General features: G+C 37.1%; 2 protein-coding genes across 3 annotated transcripts; one reads left to right on the top strand and one right to left on the bottom strand.

Moving 5' to 3' along the window:
- Positions 1 to 16081: 16081 nt before the first annotated feature.
- Positions 16082 to 20853, top strand: styx (serine/threonine/tyrosine interacting protein). Its single transcript, XM_061040854.1, has 11 exons — positions 16082 to 16293; positions 16657 to 16689; positions 17109 to 17162; positions 17496 to 17593; positions 17696 to 17756; positions 17856 to 17892; positions 17981 to 18020; positions 18220 to 18270; positions 18493 to 18565; positions 19796 to 19889; positions 20279 to 20853. Exons 1-11 carry the CDS (start codon positions 16234 to 16236, stop codon positions 20350 to 20352), a joined length of 675 nt encoding a protein of 224 aa, XP_060896837.1. The 5' UTR covers positions 16082 to 16233; the 3' UTR covers positions 20353 to 20853.
- Positions 20854 to 20856: 3 nt separating this feature from the next.
- gnpnat1 (glucosamine-phosphate N-acetyltransferase 1) lies at positions 20857 to 24566 on the bottom strand. Of its 2 annotated transcripts, XM_061040833.1 has the most exons (6): positions 24397 to 24566; positions 23373 to 23528; positions 23102 to 23164; positions 22751 to 22878; positions 22532 to 22593; positions 20857 to 22366 (listed from the first exon to the last, which is right to left on the bottom strand). In XM_061040833.1, exons 1-6 carry the CDS (start codon positions 24542 to 24544, stop codon positions 22219 to 22221), a joined length of 705 nt encoding a protein of 234 aa, XP_060896816.1. In that variant the 5' UTR covers positions 24545 to 24566; the 3' UTR covers positions 20857 to 22218. The 2 variants fall into 2 exon arrangements, with proteins under 2 accessions (XP_060896816.1, XP_060896823.1); XM_061040840.1 differs by lacking the exon at positions 24397 to 24566 and having other exon boundaries at positions 23373 to 23587.
- Positions 24567 to 24693: the final 127 nt, after the last annotated feature.

Genomic DNA, 24693 nt, shown 5'->3' with positions numbered 1-24693 from the left:
GGAAATTCAAAAATGTGTGATGGCTACAAGTAGAAACCAGATAGGAAAGCAAACGTATTATCAAACAAATATGTTGATTTTGTTGCAGCCAGTATTCAGGGGCTAGTATCTTTATTTCCTGCCCACTGAGGTGAACTTTAATCATGTTTACTGTGCTTCTGAGTACATTATGTTATTACAATAACATGAATGTAGTGAGGACATGTCAATGCTTGTGAGTTATCAATGATGTTTGCTCAGTGTATTTACACTGTACCGATACTTTAGTTACTGTCATGAAGGAAACTCCTCGATAACAACATAAAAATGTTTCAATTAATGTTTCTCTTGGTTTTAACATACTAGTTTTAGAATTGAAACAATTAGATAGGAAAAAAATGGGTGAAGACACTTAAATATGTGTCAGCAAATTCCGAGAGAAAAAGTGTGTTATTAATCAAATCAAAATGATAATGGACTTAAACCCTAACAGCATGCACTGTGCGGAGGTGTGAAGCTCAGTGTGATCTTCATCTGCAGCCTCAGCGGCACCCTGCTGGCTGTGCCATAGGGAGTCTTTCTAGATGGTATCCACAAACCATCTGATCAGTATGAACTGTGTAAAGATGTAAAAACTGGGTTTTGTCAGAGACCTTAAATCTCTACATTTCCATGGTTTATGATTTCTTACCACCTTCTATGATCAAATATCACACTGTAAACATATATAGACATTAGCTGTATATACGATTCTACATACTTAATGTCAGTCATAAGACATCTTCAAGGACCTTGCAGAGTGTATTTTGGATGTTTTTTTGGATTAAATAAATAACCCAGTAACCAGAATGACATGAGTCTATTCCCGAACTGTATATCTAAATGAAACTTCTTCAGTTACTGTTTTCTGCCCATGAAACATAAAAACGTTCAAATTTGAGATTAAAAAATGATCCTGCATGCCATGTATGTCTGGGCAATTAGAAGAGTCATATCAAACATATGACTGTAAAATAAGTACAGACAAAGTCATGGAGCATCTCTTTCCCATGAAATTATACAAGTATAAATGTTTGATCACATTACCCTGCAACAGGTATACTTTCTGATTGAAATGGTTGCAATCTGGCAAAAGATGACCTTCCATTATTCAATGTTAAAGGTGTCATAAAGTAGCAGTCTCCACTTAAGCCTTCATACCTATACCTCACCTCTACCTCTTAGATTAAAATAAACCCCATCAGATGACAGCTTTATAGAATAAAAATCATTTATTATTCAAGGTAGAGGATAAACCATGTTTTACTGCTGCCATCTAACCTGCATCCACACGCTCAAACATGTAAATACACAAATGAATATCTGTAAGAATAATTAAATTATCAGGAAAAGATGGTCTTATGATTAAAATTATCCATGCTTATACTCTACTCACTTCATATTTAAAAAAAAATCTGTCGAGAAGCTACGATCTCTTTTTACATGATTGCTTTCCTGCATGCATCCTCCATCAGTGGGAATTTAAAATTCATTAACAGGGCTGACTCCTCAGCCCACGTCGCTGAGCTGGAAGGCAAAGTCTGTGTTCCTCTCACTTCCTATCCTGTGTGTCCTTAATGAAGCAGGATTGATGGCACGCCAGCGGAAACACGGCTCACCTCATCAACGACCAGCCAAGGGAGGGATGCTTTCCAATAAATAGTGCCGTAAACACACAATTAAGGGCCCACATATCACTGTTCCGTTATTACATCCTACCAATTAAGCATTGGGGGCAACCTCCTCATTTGAATCGCTTTACGCATGTAATCAGTAATTTAGTAATGATGTGCTGAGTCTCAGCTGCAGACTCAATAACCAGTGAGAGGCTCAAAGTGAGTGGTGTGTTTCTACTTCCTGTGGTGACAAAGTTTAGGTAGAAAGAGTTTGGGTTGTTGCTGTGTTAAATCAGTCCTTTTATTGGCCAGAAAACGTGTATACACTGTCATTTATTTCTTAATCTTATTATTTAAAAACCTCTGTTAATTCCAAGCAGCCATAAGCAAAAAAGAAGTTGAACTAATTGTCTGTAATATAGGCCAACTAAAACAGAGCCAGCATTCTCATGTGCGCTGACACTCACTTTATTATTGATAATGTTTCAAGCTCCTGCTTTTTATTTCTTTCTCATCAGGCTGTACTCCAGAGCCCTTAGGCTGCAGCACAGTGTCAGAATGAAAGGTGCACTGGAGCGAGTGAGCATGCATTTCTGACCTGTTTTTAGGGCAATGTCTCAAACAAAGAGATATTATCTCCAAACAAGCTTCCACCACCACCTGAAGTTCCCCTCCACGGATATGGACATGGAGAACAAATGCCGCTGTCAGTGCTTCTTATGGCTGCTGAATAGTTATGTTTGACTGCCATCTAGTGTGAGAGATTTGAAAGTCATGTGAACTTTATATAAGGTATACAACTGAATGATATTACGTTCCTCAAAGACCATGTAGAGAGGTCCAGGTAAAGCGAATCAACATAAAACTAGACTGCAAATTGTGTTGTGTGTGGCAATGGTTTTAATTAGTTATAGAATATGGATGTTGTTTGATTAAAAATCAGTATGTAATTCAAACATGCACTGTCACTGGAATATTGCACAGTATGAACAAATTGGAAACGGACTAAGTAAATTGAAAATAAATAAGTGTATAAGTAATAAATGGAGAAATTAAATAAAAGGCACAGCTGTGATAGTTGTCCAGTGTAAAGTCCCAGTGCATGTCTGAATTCTACATTGAGAGTTGGAGTGTGTGAAAGGGAGACGGGCTGTAGAAGGGCGTCAGTTTGACATGGTGAGGGTTGTAAGGCAGCAGTGCGTTAAGGAGTCTCACATGCAGCTTGGTGGAAAAAGCAGTTGCGGAACCTTATTGTGCTGGTCCGGATGTTGCGAAACCTCCTGCCTGATGAAAGAGGGACAGCAGTCTGTGTGAGGGGGTGGGAGGGGTCCTTCATAATGGAAGAGGCTACAGAGTGTGACTGAAAGATGTCTTGGATGGAGGGAAGTGTCATGGGCAGGTGCTTATTTTTGATGAAGCAACAATGACAAGTAATATAACTACAGAGGGAAGTGATTTAATGGCCCCAGGTGTATAATTAAAATGCATGTTATTAATACAGTACTAATTAATACAAATGCATACAAAATGTATACAATTCTAATCAAAATAGCAGACATCACTTAAATAATATGTGCTTTTACAAAATACTTCGGCTGTGAGCAATATTTCTTTACTACAGAAACAGTTACACGCATCCACTAACTAGAGAGTTACAATTTAATTTAGCATGTGCTTTTGTCCAAAGTGGCCTGATAGCTGTAGCAAGCATTAGCCTAAGGAATAGCACTTAGCAGCAATAGCTTACTTTTGGTTCAGGAATTTTACTTACAGTATTAATGCAGCTTGTTCAGGCAGTCACCGTGTTCAGGTATGGATTACAAACACTGTTACTCCAAATGGTACAGGTGGTTTAAGGAGATTAAAAGAACTAAAAATCTCAACAGCCCAGGAATTTCTCTTCGAGATATTAAAAAATTAACATCCAAAAAAGACTGGACAATACAATGGAAAATCACTCAATCACTAAGGGCTCTTCTTCTTCTTTGGGTTTTAACTGCAAGAAGTTGCATTTCTGCTTTCTGCTGGATTTAACTACACTTCACATGCTTAGATGGTTCTCAGCGGACCTCTTCTCAATAGATAATCAAATAAGCATCTTCGACCTTTCCCTCTTTCACCACAGTCCAGAATTCATTTTTCAGATCTCTCCTTATGAGTTCAGTTCTCTCCATTTCTAATTGTATGTTCTGTCTTTGTGTTGAATACTTTCTACAGGTCATAAGCACATGTTGAACTGTTTATGCTCGATTGCAAACCTCACAGAGACCAGATGGATATTTACCTATGATATGTAGTACTATTTAAATTGCTTTGACCCATTCTTAACCTTGTAAATGTGTCCTCCCTGCTTCTGTTTTCTATCTATCTAAATCTATTTTCTGAATTGAATAAAACATGTCTAACTGTTTCTATTCCAGTGTGATTTTACTCCATATGATTATTTTCCCCTCTGACTTAGAACATTTGATGTTAATAGAAAACCCTCTCCTTTATCACAGCTTCCTTTGCCAACCTGTCCACCTTTTCAGGCATGTCACGTCTGAGCCCTGCCTTACTACCTGTGAATGTGTAAGTATTATTTCATACGGTAAGTCTTGGTGACTGCTAGATGATCCTGATTGAATACTGTATAAAGCACTCCCTTAGTCACTGCAAATCAGCACTTTGCTTCCTTTGATTTGTTCCACCCTTTCAAAAGCTTCTAAAATGAGATACAGCTCTACCGTATTAATGTTCAGGAAATCTGACATTCTCTTTACTGCTTCAAAATGATAGTGTGGAATTAACACAGCTGATCGTGTTGCGTTTGTCATCGAGGTCTTTATCACTCTGTGTATACTTGATCTGCATATCTATGCTCTACGTGTTCATGAAATTCACTTACTAAATCAACATTTCTTTCCTTTCCTTTATTTTAAAAACAACACGTCTGTTTCAGATGTCTCGAGTATCCACACTTGAACTGTTAGCAATAATACAGTTGGACTCGTGTCCTTGTCATGAACTCCCATAACTCTCACCACTGCCTCCCCTATCCACCCAAAATTGGATTTTTGTGTTCTCTCCTTTTCCCAGCATGCCTTTAACTCGGTTGTTGTTGGGTGTCTGTCTGTATGCCCTCTCTCTCAGGTTCAGCCAATAAATTGCTGACAGCTGGTTCCTCCTTAAACACAGTGGCATCTCTCCTCCCTCAAACTGAAGAGTACATATTGGAGATGACTTAACTGCTCCAATACATATTGGAAGAGCCTGGGCCTGAATTATTTCTAACATTACAAGTATTGTTTTTACTGCAGATCCTTACACTACACTTCCACGCTCAGTCCTATAAATCTGATTAACGGCACATATATGTAAGGCAGCAACATCTGCTCCCTATACTCATCACATTTACTACTTTTTTTTTTTTACATTTATCATCAATAATGTTGTTTGTATTTATTGTGTTCCTTCCATGTTAAGCTGGCATCAACATATGCCCCACAAAAATGGATTGAGTCTACTCGTTCTTGGTTGTTTCCGTTCAATGTCAAACCAATATTCACCCCAATTTTCTTTCTTGAGAAGAACATTATTTATGTCTTTTCTACTGAGAATTTTAATCACCACTTTGATCCCCATGTCTCAACGGAACTGATCCCTTTCTGCATTTTATTTACAACATAATTGATATTCTTTCCTTTTTCCATATCAGGGCTCCATCATCGTCAAACAAGGATTTTCCCTTGTCGACTGGAATATTATCAAAAATATCATTCATTATAATTTACAATAATACTGGACTCATTCCCTGTGGTGTCCCATTTTCTACAACAAACCTTTCAGATGTTTAGCTCCAATTTCAACTTGAATAGGTGTCTTGTTCATAAAGTCCATTATCCAATTGAAAATTCTTCCTTTGACTCCTATGAGATGTAACTTAATCACCAGTCCCTCTCTCCAAAGCATATCATATGTTATTTCAACATCAGAAATACTGCAACTACTGTTTCTTTGGTAACTTGATCTTTTCTCACATCTCAAAGCACACCACTATGGATCATACATTAGTTTCTCGTCCTTGTATAAATCCACTTTGGCATTTGGCCATCATACCACATTTCTCTAAAGTCTTTATTACCATAAGTTTACAAATAAGAAACTTTAAGGCAAATCACCCGTAGTTTGCTCCATTTCTCTGATCATTTTCCTGGTTTCTGTATGGGAACACTCACTGCCCCCTTACAACTAACTGGCAACCTTCCCATACCTTATTATATAACATTAACACTCTACTGAGTGCTTCTGTACTTAAATGCTATAACATTATACAGTGTACCTCATATTTCCCTAGAGCACACATTAGTTGTATTTAGTCAATGATTTTGTGAGCTCTTCCAAAGTAAATAGAACACTCAGCCAATCCTCCATATGATCCTCCTTTTTCAGTGCCTCCATATTTTAAGATTTAGTTTTGTCCCTGTACCTTATTGTATCCTCATTCAATTATAAGAACTGTGTACCATAACAAAGATTTTAACCAAATTATTCTGCTTTTTCTTTATTAGTTATTGCACTACCCTTTCCATCTTTTAAAACCAGTCCATCCCCTCTCACCCTTCAAACCATTCCCAAACTTCTCCTATTGGGAAGCAATAGCTTATACTTTATGGTTGAAATCACAACTAGCCTACTAGAAAGGTTTACACAGTCTGTTCAAGCTATTCAAATATTACCAATATAAAGATTTCCAAAAGTCTAAATATATATATATATCTATATATATATAGATATATATATATCTATATATATATACACATTAAACTAAAGCTTTTTTACCTGTATTCAACAAAATACAAAAAGGAAAACATGACATCATCCCCCATCCCAAAGCCCAATTTGGTACAGTCCAGACTGCTAACACTTTGTGGAGCATCGGCATTCATGTGAGTGCTTTCATTGAGAGAATCATCTTCAACCAGGAAGTTGAACTCAGAGAGAATGAGTAACAATCAAAGCAGCAGGATACAAGAAAGCAAATACTTAAATAAACATGTAGTAATCAATTAAATCATTGATAATAATATAGGCCTATCAAATAACAATAACCAAGCTTCAACTAAATAACAAGTAAAGGAGTTTTCACCTGATTGTTGAGGGAGTAAATGACACTCCCTCACTCACAGTTCTTCTCATCGCCATCATTATCCTTCATTTGTGTCTACACATATCTCCACAACATTAGCAATTAGCATCCTCAATGCTGGAATTCATCTGCAATCATGACAGCAAGTCGATTGTAAACTTTCCCTTAGTTTGTTAAAGATACCAAACATAGTGTGATCCATTATCAAATGATTAGCACTGACTTATTGTATATCAACAGAAAGATTCCAAATGTGTAACTCCAGACAAGAAACTGTTGGAAACTGCTGCAGAATGTTAATGTTCTCCATTACGGCCAATCTGACTGTGAGGAAGACAACCAAGAAAACACACCCACCATCCAAATATTACAACAAACAAACGAGAATCAACATCAAATATAGAAGTGTTTCAGTTTGAAGAGTGAAACTATGGAACAACCTTAGTGATGAGTCGCCTTTGTTAATGTCTTTGTTGTATTGCTGATGTTCTGGGTTACGTTAAGGATTGTATAGGATAGGCAGAAATAAGCCGTGGGCTTCAGCCTATTCCTTTTTTGTTCGTTGATTGTTGAATTTAATTGTGTGAAATGGACCAGTGTAAACATGTTAAGTGGCATATTCACACAACATAGTTGACTTTCTATTTCTATAACCAAAATTAAAAATATTAATTAATTCATCCTCACTCACAATGGAACATCATTACCTGAATTAATCTATGATTACATTTAAAGTATGAGCAATATCACTTTATATAGAAATTTAAATATAAATATTTTCATCATAACGTTATTGGGGACAGGGTCCTTAAGCCTTGCTATAGACCCCCTCCCGCTTAAAGCAGTTGCACTGATAAATGCATGTTCAGCTTTGGGACTCACTTTCCCAAGAAAAGTTTATCTTAACCGACGCTGAAGGCATTCAATAGTCCATGATGTAGATGTTTCTGTAGGGAGGAAGGAAGCTTTTATTAATCTCTGAGGACTCTCATTTTTCTCCCAGAGAGATATGATGGGATATGAATATGATTGATGAAAATTTTGCCACCCTAGAGGCTCCTCAAAGCAAAGTTTGAGTCAGATATTTAGGTTTTATTCTACCTTACTCTCGCTGAATTGCGGAAATGCTACTTCTGCCTCTGTTGGCTTCATTTATCATGTACAGTAGCTCAGGCTTCATCTCTGCTGTCAGCGTTTTTGAGCTGTTAAAGCATGATTCACATTCTACCAGGATATAGATCTACCTTTGAAGATATAGGTAAATAACAAAAGTATAGTTCAGGTAATGTTTTGATCAGATTAAAGCTTCAAGAAACATTGAACTTTTCAATAACTAAATCAATTTTTTATTTATAAAGCACAAAATAATAAAAAAAAGTTTTCTTGTGACAATAAACATGCATCAGGTATTGATCATATTAGCTTTAAGCTAATATGATCAATATTATGGTTACAATCCACCATTCTAAAGAGCATTTGGGGCAAGCCCGCCGCCTTGATCTCTAAGAAAGTTGGATGGAGAGAGAGATAGAGAGAGAGAGAGAGAGAGAAAGAGAGAGAGAGAGAGAGAGAGACTTTGTACGTCGCTTTGGATAAAAAAAGCGTCTGCTAAGTGAATTGTAGAATTGTAGACTTTGCAATAATTTCTTAGTCTGCTTTGTTTTTTGTTCATCAATGGATTTTCTTTATGATCTTTCTTTTAAAAAACACAACTTCTTAAACACAATATTTCCAGGGAGCTAAATGTTTTAATCTGCCAATATAAGCAACAAAGTACACAAGGTATGGGAGGAAAGAATGAAATAAAATGTCTGAAAAACTAAAAAAAGTAATTGAGAAGAGCATTTCTTTCAAAATATTTCATAAAGCGATTAAACAAATGACTTAACCAAACAAGTGTTTTCTGCTTCGATAATATTTCATTTTACAAGGTGTCGTTGCTGCCTTCACTTTATAAATGAAACATGTATTCTTTGCAGCTGGTGTTACTTTATATCTTTAAATAAGCAAAATCGTATTCGGAGTGTTTTGCTATGATTTGATAACGCATTATTGAATAGGTTAATCTTGTTATCACCCATCCACTATGTAGCCGACAGGGCCCAGGAGAATACAACTAAACACAGCGCATGACTGCCATTTAGGGACACGGATGAATAATGTGACCAGACTGAAAAAATTAAGTAGATCAGCAAAGTGCCTGAAAAAGATCCCAGCTAAAAATGAGCTCAGCAGATGAAAACCACTCAGAAGTTTGTGAAGTCATGAATAAATCATCAGGGTCATCCCTGCCAAATGACATTCTTGCATCCTTCTAATTACTAGCTTGAAGCCATAATACTGTATCCATGTTTTGGAGTAAAATCAAAGGTATTCTATTTCTCCTTTTTTTATACCGTCTATGTCTGAGCTGCGCTTAGCAGTATCATCCAGCAGACGAGCATCAATGAGGACATAGGAATGATTAAAGTGATCCTTTAGCTTTACAGATGATGGTAGAAACTAAAGAAGAAGAGGACCGAGCTACTCATTGCTAATCTCATGAGGTTGACAGTTTTACAGCTGTCATTTAAAAAACAGATCTATCTCTTTGAAGTGGGGGAGTCCATCAAAGTGTGATGTTGTGATCATGATTTACAATCTGTTTGAGGTGAAGACACTGCTCACCTGTAACAGCAGGATCACTTTTACTTTTAGCTTTAGTTTGTGTTGTCTGTCTGAAAGATTTTTTTCATTAATTATTGTGTCACTGGGTGTCACTGTCCTCTTGCCTATAGGGCACAGGTATATAAGTATATCACTTGTCAAGGTACTGGGTGTGTTTGACCCCAGAAGGGCATATGGTTTTTGACTGGAGAAACCGTAGCTGTATTGATTGTTTTTTTGTTTGTTTGTTTGTTTGCTCAATGAATGGAAACTGATGGACGCTGTATTCACATTGGTGCTACAATAAAACGGATTGTATCGCCTGCAGAAGCATTATTTAATGCTTTTTCATTTTGGAACAAGCTCTATCCGCTTGGAGTTACGCCTCACTATGACTATATTTCTATTTTTGCTGCTACGTCCACGTCTGTCATATTCCCATGTTTGAATCGAGTACGACCACTGAATTGTATCCACTCCCCAAATCACCTGTGCGCTGTTATTGGCTGGGGGACAAACACACCCACTCCCCACCCAGAAATATCCCGAGTCAAAACATGAAAATCCAGACAGAGGACAGGTCTCTGCTTTTCAATTTAGCGTTATCATTTGAATTCTGATCACTAGTTGCTTCCATAGCCTATAAGTGATTGAGCATCATTACTTTAATTTAAGTCTCTTTCTTTTTTAGGAAAAAGTTACTGACTCTATATTGTTAAGTGGGACATTGTTTTTTATTTGAGGAGATATGTCTTTTAAATGCACAGCACTTTGAACTTGACTCAGTGTCAAGTATATCTAATTGTTTTAACGCGTGAAATAAGTGAAATAAATTTTAACTTGAACCGCCTCAAAGGAGGCAATAAAATACATGTACTGTATATTAAAGTATTCTTTTTGTGTGGGACACTGCTTTAACCACCACATGGACAGACGTTTGTTGATGACTCTCAACACAATGTGTTGCAGCATCAAACAGTCAAACAGACAGAGAAGGTTTATACCTGTGAGGCAGTGAGTTTAAAAAGTAACTCACTGAAGATATATTATCCTCATTATATTCTATAATGCAATAGATTTCTTATTTAGTACACATTTAAATGCTGATTTACTACTATTTCATGTTTATGGTGGAGGTGAAAGAATCCTCTACCTGTGTTTTGTAGTTTTATCGTCCTCCCCGTGTAATGATTAAATGATATAAAGTTGTGTTTACATTTTGCATGTAGTTAAACAAATTAAAATATGAATTATTTTAAGTGGCAGTCAGCATCAATAGACTCAGATTGTTTTAATTATTGAACCCAGATAGCATAGTACATAGCAATGCATTATTTCATTTATTTAGCAGAAGCATTTGTACTTAATTAAACATAAGAAATTAAAACACTTGAATTCATTTGCAAGTAAATTCAAAACTGTGTTTAGTAAGAATACAGTCTACTGTTTGAATAAGAATAGAGATTTACAATGTCAGCAAATGATTTTGTGTCTCTCTCCTTCTCTTAACAAATGGGAGTATTTATGGGAGTGAAAGCAGCACTATCTCCACTACTTAAGGTTTAAACCTCATTCAGACACACAAACCTATTACCTGTCTCTTGACCATGAGGGACTCAGGGTTAGTAATATGGGTTTTTTAAAGTTTCTATTGGTGCAGTGATTGATTGTGTCATTAAAGGATTTTGAGTGTCTTTTGAGTTTGGTTTGTTGTGCTGTTAATGGATTATTAATGTCCAAATTAATCCAAAAGCCATTAAATGACCCCTGACTGATTAGCTGAAATTACTTATTTAAAAATTAAAGGCAGGTTTGTTTTTCTACACTAGGTGAATTTAATTAAAGGCAATACATTTCATTTTATCTCAAGCGGCATTGACCACGAGGACTTAAAGGATAAGATGGGAAACAACCTATATTTTATTCTTAATTGTCGACATGCTCACGAAAACACCAAATCCAACTATAAATTGTCGTGATTACAAGTTCCTTGTGCATAGTCAAGCCTAATATAGCCCTTTTCTCCATGTCACAAAGGTGCATAGCTGTCCAAACACTGATTCACAATGCTCCACTGAGACATGTCTCTCTATAAAATGAGCATGGCAGTGGTTTATTTTAAACATATCTACCAAATTTGTATTTATTTTTTTAGACCTTGTCAAGATGGGTTTAAATATTTAACCAGGTAGGTCACAATGAGATTAAGTACCTCTATTCCCAGGGAGACCTGCATGGCCAAGACAGGCAGCAGCAAAATCACAAAGTTGCAGACACAATGATGATAGGAGAATGGCAACAAAAGTTGTTAAAAACACACCTACACCCACACACCATGTCCCAAAACCTCCGGTCCTCAGACACTTGCCTGATGTCCACACCTCACACCCGACTTGGCACCTATGAAGACAGGGCCTTCAGTCTCAGAGTCCCCACCCTTTGGATCACATGTTTAAATTATTTTTTCTCTATGAAACTTCTTCTGCTTGGCTTATTTACTGTACTGAACATGTGATTTTCTCGTGGTTACTTAGTGATTACTTAGTGGTTACCTAGTGGTTACTTAGTTGTTACTTAGTGGTTACTTAGTGGTTACTTAGTGGTTACCTAGTGGTTACTTAGTTGTTACTTAGTGGTTACTTAGTGATTACTTAGTGGTTACTTAGTGGTTACCTAGTGGTTACTTAGTTGTTACTTAGTGATTACTTAGTGGTTACTTAGTGGTTACTGAGTGATTACTTACTGATTACTTAGTGGTTACTTAGTGGTTACCTAGTGGTTACTTAGTTGTTACTTAGTTGTTACTTAGTGATTACTTAGTGGTTACTTAGTGGTTACTTAGTGGTTACTGAGTGATTACTTACTGATTACTTAGTGGTTACTTAGTGGTTACTTAGTGGTTACCTAGTGGTTACTTAGTGGTTACTTAGTAGTTACCTAGTGATTACTTAGTGGTTACTTAGTGATTACTTAGTAGTTACCTAGTGGTTACTTAGTTGTTACTTAGTGGTTACCTAGTGGTTACTTAGTTGTTACTTAGAGGTTACTTAGTGATTACTTAGTGGTTACTTAGTGATTACTTAGTTGTTACTTAGTGGTTACTTAGTGGTTAATTAGTGGTTACTTAGTGGTTAATTAGTGGTTACCTAGTGGTTACCTAGTGGTTACTTAGTTGTTACTTAGAGGTTACTTAGTGATTACTTAGTGATTACTTAGTTGTTACTTAGTGGTTACTTAGTTGTTACTTAGTGGTTACTTAGTGGTTAATTAGTGGTTACCTAGTGGTTACTTAGTGATTACTTAGTTGTTACTTAGTGGTTACTTAGTTGTTACTTAGTGGTTAATTAGTGGTTACTTAGTGGTTACCTAGTGGTTACTTAGTTGTTACTTAGAGGTTACTTAGTGATTACTTAGTGGTTACTTAGTGATTACTTAGTGGTTAATTAGTGGTTACTTAGTGGTTAATTAGTGGTTACCTAGTGGTTACTTAGTTGTTACTTAGAGGTTACTTAGTGATTACTTAGAGGTTACTTAGTGATTACTTAGAGGTTACTTAGTGATTACTTAGTGGTTACTTAGTGATTACTTAGTTGTTACTTAGTGGTTACTTAGTGGTTAATTAGTGGTTACTTAGTGGTTAATTAGTGGTTACCTAGTGGTTACCTAGTGGTTACTTAGTTGTTACTTAGAGGTTACTTAGTGATTACTTAGTGATTACTTAGTTGTTACTTAGTGGTTACTTAGTTGTTACTTAGTGGTTACTTAGTGGTTAATTAGTGGTTACCTAGTGGTTACTTAGTGATTACTTAGTTGTTACTTAGTGGTTACTTAGTTGTTACTTAGTGGTTACTTAGTGGTTAATTAGTGGTTACTTAGTGGTTACCTAGTGGTTACTTAGTTGTTACTTAGAGGTTACTTAGTGATTACTTAGTGGTTACTTAGTGATTACTTAGTGGTTAATTAGTGGTTACTTAGTGGTTAATTAGTGGTTACCTAGTGGTTACTTAGTTGTTACTTAGAGGTTACTTAGTGATTACTTAGAGGTTACTTAGTGATTACTTAGTGGTTACTTAGTGATTACTTAGTGGTTACTTAGTGATTACTTAGTTTCCCATTTGTTTCCCACTAACTCTGCAAAATATGTGTAACATAATAATAATAATATCTTCCTTCTTCATTCCACTCTTTCTTTGTCACTTCAAAAACTCCTCGAATGACAATTATCATCTCCCCCCCCTCATCTTTTGCCACAACATTTCTGCCAAAGGAATCTGGCATGGCTGCTAATATCTGATTCTGCCCGAGACAACAGAATATCAAAGAGCTGTTGTCCCAAGGATGTGGACACTACAGGGAAAGCATCTCACAGGGAGTAAACAATGTTCTGATATTTTCTTAGGCACACAGTTAAGATGGAGAAAATAAAGGTGACAGAAGATAAAAGTAAGTGCATGTAATCGCCAGTCTTCAAAGCCTCTTTGACGGTGTGAGTGATTTTTGAAGAGCAGCAGTAAGGGATGTATCTGCCTCAGTCAGTGATAAGAAATAACCATAGGGACACCTTGCAAGCTGACCAGTAGTTCTGAAAAGTTATGTGATGTTACTCAGTCACGATTACATATGCACTGATAGAAAAACATCACACACATAAAGGCATTTACCGACTGGAACTGTTTTGCTGTGAGATTACATCTCTCTCTCTGATCTTGGAAAAAAGTGGCGTCCACTCCCACGGGCCAGACGGTAAATACAAATCACAAATGCTACACTGTCACACAACAACAAACAGATGACGCGTCTGAGAGCCCAAATAAGCATCTACAAAGTCATGCTCTCTATTTTTGATCAGTGATATTTTTTCTTTCATTATCAGTCATTGTTGAAGTGATTATAACGCAGGGATGGCTGGCAGAGAGGGATGAGGGCAGAAACTATAAAAGATTGAAGGGCTGGACAGAGATTTGAGGAAGGAGACAGGGATAATGATGATGATGGTAAAAGTGTGTGGGTTTATAATGAATGCAATCTGCATTTAAATGATATCAGGCTCTGCGGTCACCCCCTGATGTGAATTGACTATCTCTGGTTACAACACTGTTGTTTGGAGGATAGCTTCTAAGCAGTCGTTTGAGCCGAGATGAACACTGACATATTCATACCTGCACACATACCAGTCATTTTCTTCTGTCACATGTTCCTATTGACCCCTCATAATAGAAAAATATGGTAGGATATGTCTTAAAGGATGGTAGATAACTGAAGCTCATTCGCTTCTGCTTCATTTCTAGAAAAGAAAAAAGAAAAATGAGTTTATGGCCAAGCAATACTCTGCTGATAACAAACAGTAGGTTAAGTTGGTTTAGTGCAGACTTGTAAAAATCAGACATCAAAAAATTATAAAGCCCTATAAGATAAAATAGAAGATAATTTGACAAGTCAAGAAAATCACAGTTTTGTAGAAGCTGTTGTAGAAGCCTGATGTGAAAACATGTTAAGCTTTTCAGAAAGAATACATATCCCAAAGTTACACAAAGTCATCCAACTCTATCATTTCCCAATAGCCAATTACTACAGTGCTTGTTTGTTTTTCTTTAAAATAATGAATCTATGTATTTGTTTATTTTGCACAAGAATGGGTCGTGTCTGAATTCAGTCACTTTGTCTCTCCGCCATATTCACCAATAAAGTGAATTCTGTCTAAAGCTGGAACTCAAAAGCAAAATAAATAACATTGTCCAACAGGTAAGCCAAATGAATGAAGAGGTTTATGTTACAAATTAAGAGTAGAGTAGTCTACATTATCTCTGCATTACTGTGGTACAACACTGCCCCTCTTCTCTGCTGTTTTACATGACTTGCTGCTATTTATCATACCAAGTCACTTTAATCATCTCTGCAAATACTGTCTCAATTCCATGCATAGTTAACTTAACTTTTATCATTCATTTTGTACTTGTATATACCCCCTGTCTTTGTTTTTATTTATCTTATCTATTCTGTTTAATGTGTATTTTGAGCTTACTTGTCTGTGCTGCTGCAACGCCCGAATTTCCCCTCTGGGGATCAATAAAGTATTATCCTATCCTATCCTATCCTATCCTATTATTGGAGTACAACAATGTATTCGTGCTATTTGAAAACTGATCCAGTCTCATTTGGACAAAGCAGATGAATGTTCAAAATGCATTTTGAGATGAGAGATGAGATTCAACTTTATTGTCATTACACATACACAAGTATAGAGTAACAAAATGAGGTTTGGCATCTCACCAGAAGTGCAATAAGCAGAAAGTGCAAGAATCTGTGCTATGTACAAGTAATTACAAAATTTACAGATGTAGACAAAAAAATGTGAATTATTGGGTATATGTGGCTGGATTAATGGGATGCTATAAATATAAATAAATGCTATAAATATAAGTATATTCTTCAGATTATAATATACAGATTAAGGTGCAGTGAGCATGCTATACTAGATTACAGATAATATAAAGAATATGGATTTTGTCGTGTGCTCTGTGTTTTGTAATGAGATTCATTTTTAATATCGCAGCATGGATGGAAAACCTTTCATAAAATGATTTATCTCATCCAGTGCGCTTCCTAAATCGCCCGCGGGTCGTCGCTGTTGCACCGTCCCCACTTTCAAAGAGCCCTGTTCGCGAGCTGCCGTGCGGTCATGTGACACATCTGTCAGGGGACAGCATGGCGGACATGCATGTGGAGCCTCAAAACAAATTGCATCGATTGTCCAGTTAACCCCGCCGCGAAAACCATCGATACCGCGCGCAGAACCGGGCCCGTGGTACCCGAACAGACAGCAGGATGGACGAGGAGAACAAACTTCAGTTCCCGTCTCTGCCCGCGACCAAGGAGGAGCTTCTGGTGAGAGACAGAGCCGCCTGCGCTAGCTCCTGTGTCTGTGTGGCTAACCTGAGCTAACCCCGGCTCCACAGCCTTGTTGTCTGGCCGCTCAAATATGCGCCCCGCTGTTATTTGTTTTAGGAAACGTTGCACAATTTTGTGTATCCAACATATCTCATGTGTTTTTCGACATCTCTTAAATGTTATCTGTGCCAAATAGAAAGTCTCCAAGAATTAGCCACGTATGTACAGAACTTTACATATCTTACCCTGTCCGGTGGATTGAAAACCTGCAGTATTGTCTCTCACATCAACATGACAACTTGTAAAAAAACAAAAAATGAACGCAGTTCTCACGATGCATATGAATCTCCCTTTCAACAGGACTGGGCTTATCCAATGAGACGGGACATGCAGGTATGTAAAATGATTCTATCATCTGTAGAGGGACAGGAGAAACCTTTTATTTCTATTCCTGCTCCTTCTCATTAAATAGTGTTTTAAATATCTGCAATATTGTTCCATCTTCATCAACAACAGTGTAATGGTTTCTTCCATTAACCATGAAGATCAGCTCTAGTTCTAAAAGCCATTAAGTGTGCAGCTTATTAAACCAAACACTGAAGGCTAAGATGGCATAGACTGTCTTACTGATATGAACTGATCTGCTGACTGGTTGTCTTTGTGTGGACGCTGTTGTCGTGCTGTCCATCACTAAATGCAAAGCTGTAACGCCTAAAGCAAACACATGAGTTATTAAAGGCATGATGTTGGTTTAAGAGACATGCTGTCGATCATCGGTGTCACTGATGACTTTGTCTGTTCTGTGTTTTCAGGAGATTTTGCCAGGGCTCTTTTTAGGTCCTTACTCTGCTGCAATGAAAAGCAAGGTAATGTGTTTACTGTTTTCTTTACCAGTGGAACCTGAAGACAGTGACACAGCAAAAATAAATACATGATATACTCTCGGTTCAGAAGCTCATGTTACAAATTTGAGGTTATTTATATATTTTGTATAATATTTCTTTTGGATCTTATGTTCAAAGACATTTCCTATTTGATCTTCTTTGTGATTGTAAATGGTTTATTTGAATGATTTTTTTAAACCTATTTCCTCGTTTCCTCTTTGTCGTCTTGTGTGAAGCACTTTGAATTGCCTTGTTGCTGAAACGTGCGACGCAAATAAACTTGCCCTGCCTTTTTTTTTTGCCCTCTTTGTGTAGCTGCCAATTCTTGAGAGACAGGGCATAACACATATAGTTTGTGTCCGCCAAGATATTGAAGCCAATTTTATCAAACCTAATTTCCCTCATTCATTTAGGTAAGTAAAGGCATCTTCTTTAACGTGAGCAGCGGTCTGTATTTGTCGTCTGAAATGTTGACTTTGAAATGCTGACCCATGTTCTAAATGTTGTTGTTTCAGATACCTTGTGTTAGATATTGCTGACAATCCAGTGGAAAATATAATAAGATTTTTCCCTTCAGTAAGTTTGAAAAATCTGCTCTCTTTGTTCTTCCTTGTTGACTGAAAGCTATTACATTTACATTACGCCTTATGTTCTGTTTCTTATTTACCCTAACAGACTAAAGAATTTATTGATAGCTGCTTAGCAACAGGAGGTAAGGACGGATGCACTTTCTATGTTTCCTAATCACAAAGTCACGTAGGAAAAAACATTCTTATCACTGAACTTTTCTGTGTTTTAAGGAAAGGTACTGGTTCATGGTAATGCAGGGATATCAAGAAGGTGCGTTGTTTTTGTTTTGTATCATACCATTTCATATAAATAAACTTGTTCATGCACTGTATCTAATCCACTGGCTTCACATCTACCAATTTTATTCTTGAAGTCTTAAATGCTCTTTGACTCTGGAGTTTGGATCAGCAGAGAACCAAAATAATATTTGTGAAAACCAAACTGTGTCTCTTTTGATTCACTCTTTCAGTGCCGCCTTAGTGATTGCATACCTAATGGAAACATTTGGGATGAAATACAGGTAAGATTTTTTTTGTTCCCTCACATTAAGTTTCTCCACCTGGTAGAAGTGAAAATAAATAGTTTATATAATCCTATAAAAACATGCCGGAGTATAATATGAAGTATATCACATATAGAGGTGCTTGCTACATTGACAGCTTGTCATCACTGCTGCTGTTTGCAGTGTTTTAACTCGATGTTTCTGAGGCTCTGGTTGTAACATCGTATGTTCACTCTTTAGGGATGCATTCAGCCACGTTCAAGAGAGGAGGTTCTGCATTAACCCCAATGTGGGCTTTGTGCATCAGCTACAGGTAACTTTTCACTTGAAGACATACTGATGAAATACAAATGACATGAATCAAAAGAGAAAATAAGTAACATATATAATCTATAAATCCATCCAGTTCTAACTTGTGAATAGAGAAAATATGATGTCCCGAGCTCATTGACATTAACATGTCAGAGCATGTATGACTGAGTACTTAAAGCAGCATTCCTTTTGAAAAGTGAAGGTTATTAAGAGTGGATGTGAATAATATGGCTGCAGATCTTATCAGGCTTATTGCAGTGACCTTTTCTCTTACGAGTGATCCACTTCTGGTGTGATGCTGCAGATGTTATGTTCCAATCTTTAGTCTCTACAGTCTCCTTTGAGTCGAGCCTTGTTTTATGTTGCAGGAAAAGAGTAAATCTGACATCTGGCTGTCGAGTAGGCCTGCACAATCTGAGAAAAATGTGTGATAACAATAAAAAGTGTGATAAATTAATAAATATCTAAGAGTGCTAATGAGCTGTATCTCAGCTTTTATGTCTATCTGCTGTTCTTCATGTTTTAGACACTATGGGTGTTCGTCACATGTCTCCTGAATCCAAAATAAATCTGAATAGCAGTTTTTTTTTCCACCACTTAATTGGAAACAAATAATCTGAGGGCTGCTAATAGCTGTCTTGAGCTTCCTCTGACTGCATGAAAGCCACCCAGAGTGTCAAGTGTACACGAGTGAGAAAGTATTGTTAGTTTAAATGACATCATTTCTCCTCTTTATTGCCATTCAGACTTTAGTGATCAAATGGGGATTGATTTCACAGTCCTTCTTTCAATAGAAGGATGAGTTGGCTCTTTTGGATTTGTGAATTCAGACAAGCAAGAGACAAACACCAGTAGTTAATGTTTATTGTTAGATAAATGTTACATATTAAAGCTGTGTGAGTGTAAAACTGTACCCTGCTCGCAGTGTCAGTGTAAACTCTAATCCTAATGAGATCAAACTGAAATATTCTTCTGTTAGTCATGCCAGTTTCCAGGGTCGGGTTTAGTTTGTGGTCTTTCTTCTGTTTTGCATGTATTATTATGTAGAATGTAGGTTTGATCTCAGGAATTCTTTGTTCATTTTTCCTGATTTTTAAAGAACCATGCAGGATCGGGCATTGATCATTAGCTTAGCATTGACTTGCGTCATACTTGTCCCAGTACAAATAACATGATCTAAATGAATAAGAAGCTAAACTCCTTTAATCTAATGTGTGTTTTGTTTCCCTAGGAATATGAAGCGATCTACTTAGCCAAATTGACCATAAAAATGATGTCACCCATGCAGTTAGGCAGGTCCTTCTCCATACAAGCTGGGATGCCAGGTTTGTACATGATGCACTCGTTAAGTTGGTTGTAGATGTTTGTTTCCTCAGTCTTTTCTTCCTCTCAGTAGGACAGGAGAAAACGTGTGTGTTGAAGCTTTAGCTCTTTCAAATTCAAATGAAAGCAAATTACATTGTGTGGACCATGGAGGATTTCATAACCTGATTTTTTTTCTTCTCACCAACATGAATGTTTCTATTTAAAAAAAACTCAGCGTTGTATTCAAAATCGTGGAGATCTAAAGATCAGCTGTAGTCGGTCTCACATAATGTTGTTTCGATACAGATCATGAAGTGTTCAGGGTCTAGTTCATGAGCTTTCATCTAGTTTTCTTGTTGTATTTGTAAGCTGCATGTCTAAGTTATTCTTTGCTGTGTTTATCTAACAGGGAGCCGTAAACGCAGCCTGGAGGAAGATGATGACTTTGGAGCAATGCAGGTCACAGCAGCGCAGAACGGATGAGCTTTGCTGATACTTTGCCGTGTGGCAGCGCAGTGCACTCAATACTTTATTCTCTTTTTTTTTTTACATTTTTAATGGGATTAAAAATGTACATATTTGAACTTTTTCTAAGGGGAAGGGACGAGGGAGGGAGCGGGACCACTCATGTCTGAGACATGCAGTGGTGATGGGGATTGGGAATATTTGATAATTTCTTTTCTCAAGCTGTATGCACTGATGGGAGATTTTTTGCAGTTTTATAGTATTTAAAGCATTTTTGCATTTGCAGCGGGACAGTATTGCAATAATGCACTTTCGATACTTGAATTTGTGTAGACGACCAGAATGGGGCAGTCGACAAAGGAAAAGTAGCCAGGACGTCGCCCAGTGGAGGACATGAGAGAAGACTAGCTAATGCCTTTAACATGGGAGTAATAGGAAAAAAGACTAATATCAGACTCAATGTGGGATACTAAGGAATGGAAAATAACTCACTGCTTATTAAAAAAAAAGTCTGACTCCATCTTGTGCTGTGTTTTTATATTCTATAATTGCTTCACAACTTGACATTCTTTACAAGATGTTACATTTTAAATTTGCATCTAGCAGTCACATGTCGTAAATATAGATTATCCTACAGGTTCTTGATCTTTAACTTTTCTATAACTCTAAATGGAGATCTTACTGTACATGTTAACATATTGTGTGGTGATCTAAGGGACCATGTGAGTACATTGAGGGCTGAAATCTGTTAAGACTTTTGAAACATTTGGGGCAGTAAATAAAACAGCAATGTAAAATCATTTAAATTCAAAGTAACTTTAAAATATCATGAACAGTGTCTGCAGAACTATTGATTCACTTTTTACAACCAAAACTGAACACATTTGATATATTTGACAAGTAGAAATATAAATGCACACGTTGTAGATCATAGAATATTTTATGTCAATTAAACAACTCGGAAATAAATTACATTAAATATTTTTACCCTAATCTCCAAAATTAAAAGTTAAATAACCATCTTTATACAAAAAAATATTTTATTTATCTGCCACCCAACACCCATCATGTTTTGATCCATGTCATGTTTGTGACCATTCAAAATATTGATCGTATATAAAACCTGTATCATGTCCTTACCCCTGCCTCAGCATATGTAAGCTTTCTGTTCACTAGAAATGTTCTACATTATCAACAGACTTCTAGATAGTTCTACTTTACGTCTCATTGTAGTCCAGCAACACCACTTTCACAGAAAGGTCACTTTTCCCAAAGCAGACAAATAAGAAAGAAAAAAGATAAAACATGTAAAACCCCTTAGAAAAGTAATGACACGTACAGTAAAGGAAGAGGCCGCTTTTCTTTGGTTCATTGTTCTTGGTGACTAATGAGACAAAGCTTCAGTCTTGATCATTAGTTATTACTTCAAGCATTCTTGGTTTTTCTGGTGAACATGAGAAGCTGTGGTCTTGTAGTGGATTATTAAATGACTATAAGCTCTGGAAACATAATTTCATTTGCTACCATTCATTCCCAAAGCAAAAGTATTCACCTAGAGTTAGTTGCATGGCAGTTGCAGATATGATTCATATTAAGTTCATTATAATGAAACACAATAAAACATTACATTCACAGTAACTTCCTTTCTTCAGATGGTGGGGGAGGAGATTATGACAGAGCTCCACCCTGCTGAGGTAGCCATGGTTACCAAAGGGGTGTAAGATGATGTAGAATTAGGTCATTTATGTTTACTCAAGTATGCTGAAATGCTCATCCTCGCAGCTCTGCCAAGTCTAAAGACAATTTTGGAAACTTCTGATGTCATTGGGCGTGTAAACTTGGGCTCCATGACCCCAAAGTGAAGGTTTAAAGCTCCTGTTGTCCTCAGTCGGAAAATCGACACTGCATGTAAGTCTCATCTGAGGCAGTGTAGCCAAACTTTTGGTAGAAGGTTACATTTCTGGTTGCGCATTCCAGAGTGATTTTATAACAATTCAGTTTTTTGCTGAGAAGAGTCAGGGTTGAAACTAACCTATAAAAAAGGGACAGAAAAAAAGAGTTGAAAAAAGTATACAAAAAATGTCCATCTAATTCTCTTGCACTTATCATTTTCATTGGGACCAATAAAAGGTGTTGAATATTTTAAAAAAGGGCAGATCAAAACGTCTTTGTGTCAGACTCCAGCAGGTCTACTTACAGTTTGCCGAGCTGCTTCCCTCTGCACACGTCACTGACAACGACTTCCTCCACCCGGCCTCTCTATAAACCAAACACAGAAGAGGGCGCTTCAATTCACACTTGATTTTTGAGCATTTTCCCAGTCAATAAAAATGTATTGTAACCATGCAATAGTGAATGTGACCTCCTTTGGTTTATGGTGGTTAACTATTTATTACTGCTGTTCACCTGAGTTTACCTTTGCACAGGAGTGGATGAATTTGTGTTCCGTGATCAATGTGGCTGTGGCAACAATCTGTCCCAGATTTGTGTCCTCCACCACCACAACGTAATAGTCTCCTGTTGCCTTCATGTGCTCAAACTTTTCTGGAAGAAGACAGACACCATATAAATATAACTATTTACAAAGGTTTGTAATTTAAGTGATTTCTAGAAGGAGGGTTATTTCTCTTAAATATGGGATCTGAGAAGTTAAAACACTTAAGCATTTAAAATACAAATTGTAATATTGATGAGAGTTCTGCACTATATAATCAAAAATCTCACTTGTGTGTAATATAGGGGCAGCATAATGCTAAGCATGACTTACTTGTGAACTGCTCAGGTGTGACGTCGCCTGCATGAGTTAGTTGAGATAAAACTTTGAAGAATCCTGAAACACAGACCAAAAAAACGGCGAAATGCCAAGAAGTTAGACTCCATATCAGTAGTTTCTATCTGTTTTCAATTTATTTATGTATTTATTTTTTGTCAAATACAAACACTATGACTTTGACTTCAGCGCTATCTATGTGTTCATCAGATTCTGATCCTGAGAGTACCAAAACATGAAGGTATTATTCCTCCCATCTCTGACTTACCCCTGTTAAAGTCTGCTGTACAGAGCGGCCTGAGCACCAGGCCTTCTCCAGGGCTGGACGGGGAGAGAGGGGGTGAGAATGAGACCATGTTACTACTCCAGTCTAGCTCCTGAAGCAGGGAGGGCTCAAAAAGAGGAGTCTCGTCCAGCAGCATTCCTCAGTCTCTGCGTAAGAAACAATCAGGTAAAGCCACAAAAACAAACAGGTAAGTCCAATGACATACACACCCAAAAGTGTGTGTAAGGAAATTTTACGCTTTTCTCTCCATCTAAGATACTGTTTAAGCATAAATGGTGGTTAACATGGTCACAGAGTCAAGCTGGATTGGCATTATGTTTGTTCTAGCACAGAACTTTGACCTGACAAATACAGTTTCACTTGGTTAAAAACAGCCTAATACCTAACAGGTGTTTTTAACAGCACACTTTATTTTAAAACAATTGATTATAAAGTTCACCTTTTGATTTTTAGGTTTTAAAAAAAATCTGACATCATTCTCTTGTTCTTCACTCATGATTTCCTTTTCAGGATTTGTTCCAGGATATGTAATATGAGAAGAGTCCTGGCTAGGTGAACAGGTAACATCATTAGTGAAGCTGCTGATGACTTTAAGAAAGAGCTTTTTCAACACAACGTAGTTGAGCGAGACGGGTCTTAAATCTGGTTACCATGGCAGCGAAGCGCAATTACACTACATGGTGATGTCATCTTTTCCCGACCGTACAGTCTTTATGAGGCTGTTTAAAGGGCTTGTTAAGAACCAAGACGGAAGATTATTTCCTTGTAGAGGACAGTGTTACATTTTACCAAATAGTAAAACACAGACCACAATATGTCAGAAAGGTAATGTTTAGCGTTAGCAACAAACCAATTAATACTGTGACAGCTCACCAAAGCAAAAGATCCAGCTCCAGTGGTGTCGTAACTAAACTCAAAAGTCACATTAAATCTTAGTTTGGGTTCTTGTGGGTTGCCTCACATGCTAAGCAGCTAGCTGGCTAGGTAACTGGCATATGCCTTGAACTACTTACCAAAAGGAAGAAACGCACAAGAACAACTGAACGAGTCCCAGACTGAGGTTTCGTATAATGACAACTGAGAAATTCTTCTACTTTTGAATGAGGTTGGGCTTCATCATTAAAGTGAACAGCGTGGGTGTTTCCGCCTGGCATGTGTCCTCCTGTGTGACGTGGCAGAGACGCTGGAGGTGAGGGGCGCAGCCAAATGACGTCAATACGTCGTTATATTCTACATCCTAATTTAGTATACAAAAATACAATTTCATATCATTTTGAGGCTATGTATGACTCTAATCAGATTA

Source organism: Labrus mixtus, chromosome 1, assembly GCF_963584025.1.
Source record: "Labrus mixtus chromosome 1, fLabMix1.1, whole genome shotgun sequence".
Lineage (NCBI taxonomy): Eukaryota > Metazoa > Chordata > Actinopteri > Labriformes > Labridae > Labrus > Labrus mixtus.
The sequence above is the reverse complement of the archived record's forward strand: the minus strand, read 5'-3'. Positions and strand labels throughout refer to the sequence as shown.

Coding starts and splice junctions, on each gene's coding strand:
- gnpnat1 (XM_061040833.1), bottom strand. CDS start 24,544: ATGCCAGGCGGAAACACCCACGCTGTTCACTTTAATGATGAAGCCCAA. Junction 23,529..24,396: donor TTTCTTCCTTTTGGTAAGTA/GTTCAAGGCATA, acceptor GCAGAGACTGAG/GAATGCTGCTGGACGAGACT. Junction 22,594..22,750: donor TCATCCACTCCTGTGCAAAG/GTAAACTCAGGT, acceptor TTTGGTTTATAG/AGAGGCCGGGTGGAGGAAGT.
- styx (XM_061040854.1), top strand. CDS start 16,234: ATGGACGAGGAGAACAAACTTCAGTTCCCGTCTCTGCCCGCGACCAAG. Junction 17,893..17,980: donor TAGCTGCTTAGCAACAGGAG/GTAAGGACGGAT, acceptor CTGTGTTTTAAG/GAAAGGTACTGGTTCATGGT. Junction 18,566..19,795: donor GCTTTGTGCATCAGCTACAG/GTAACTTTTCAC, acceptor TTGTTTCCCTAG/GAATATGAAGCGATCTACTT.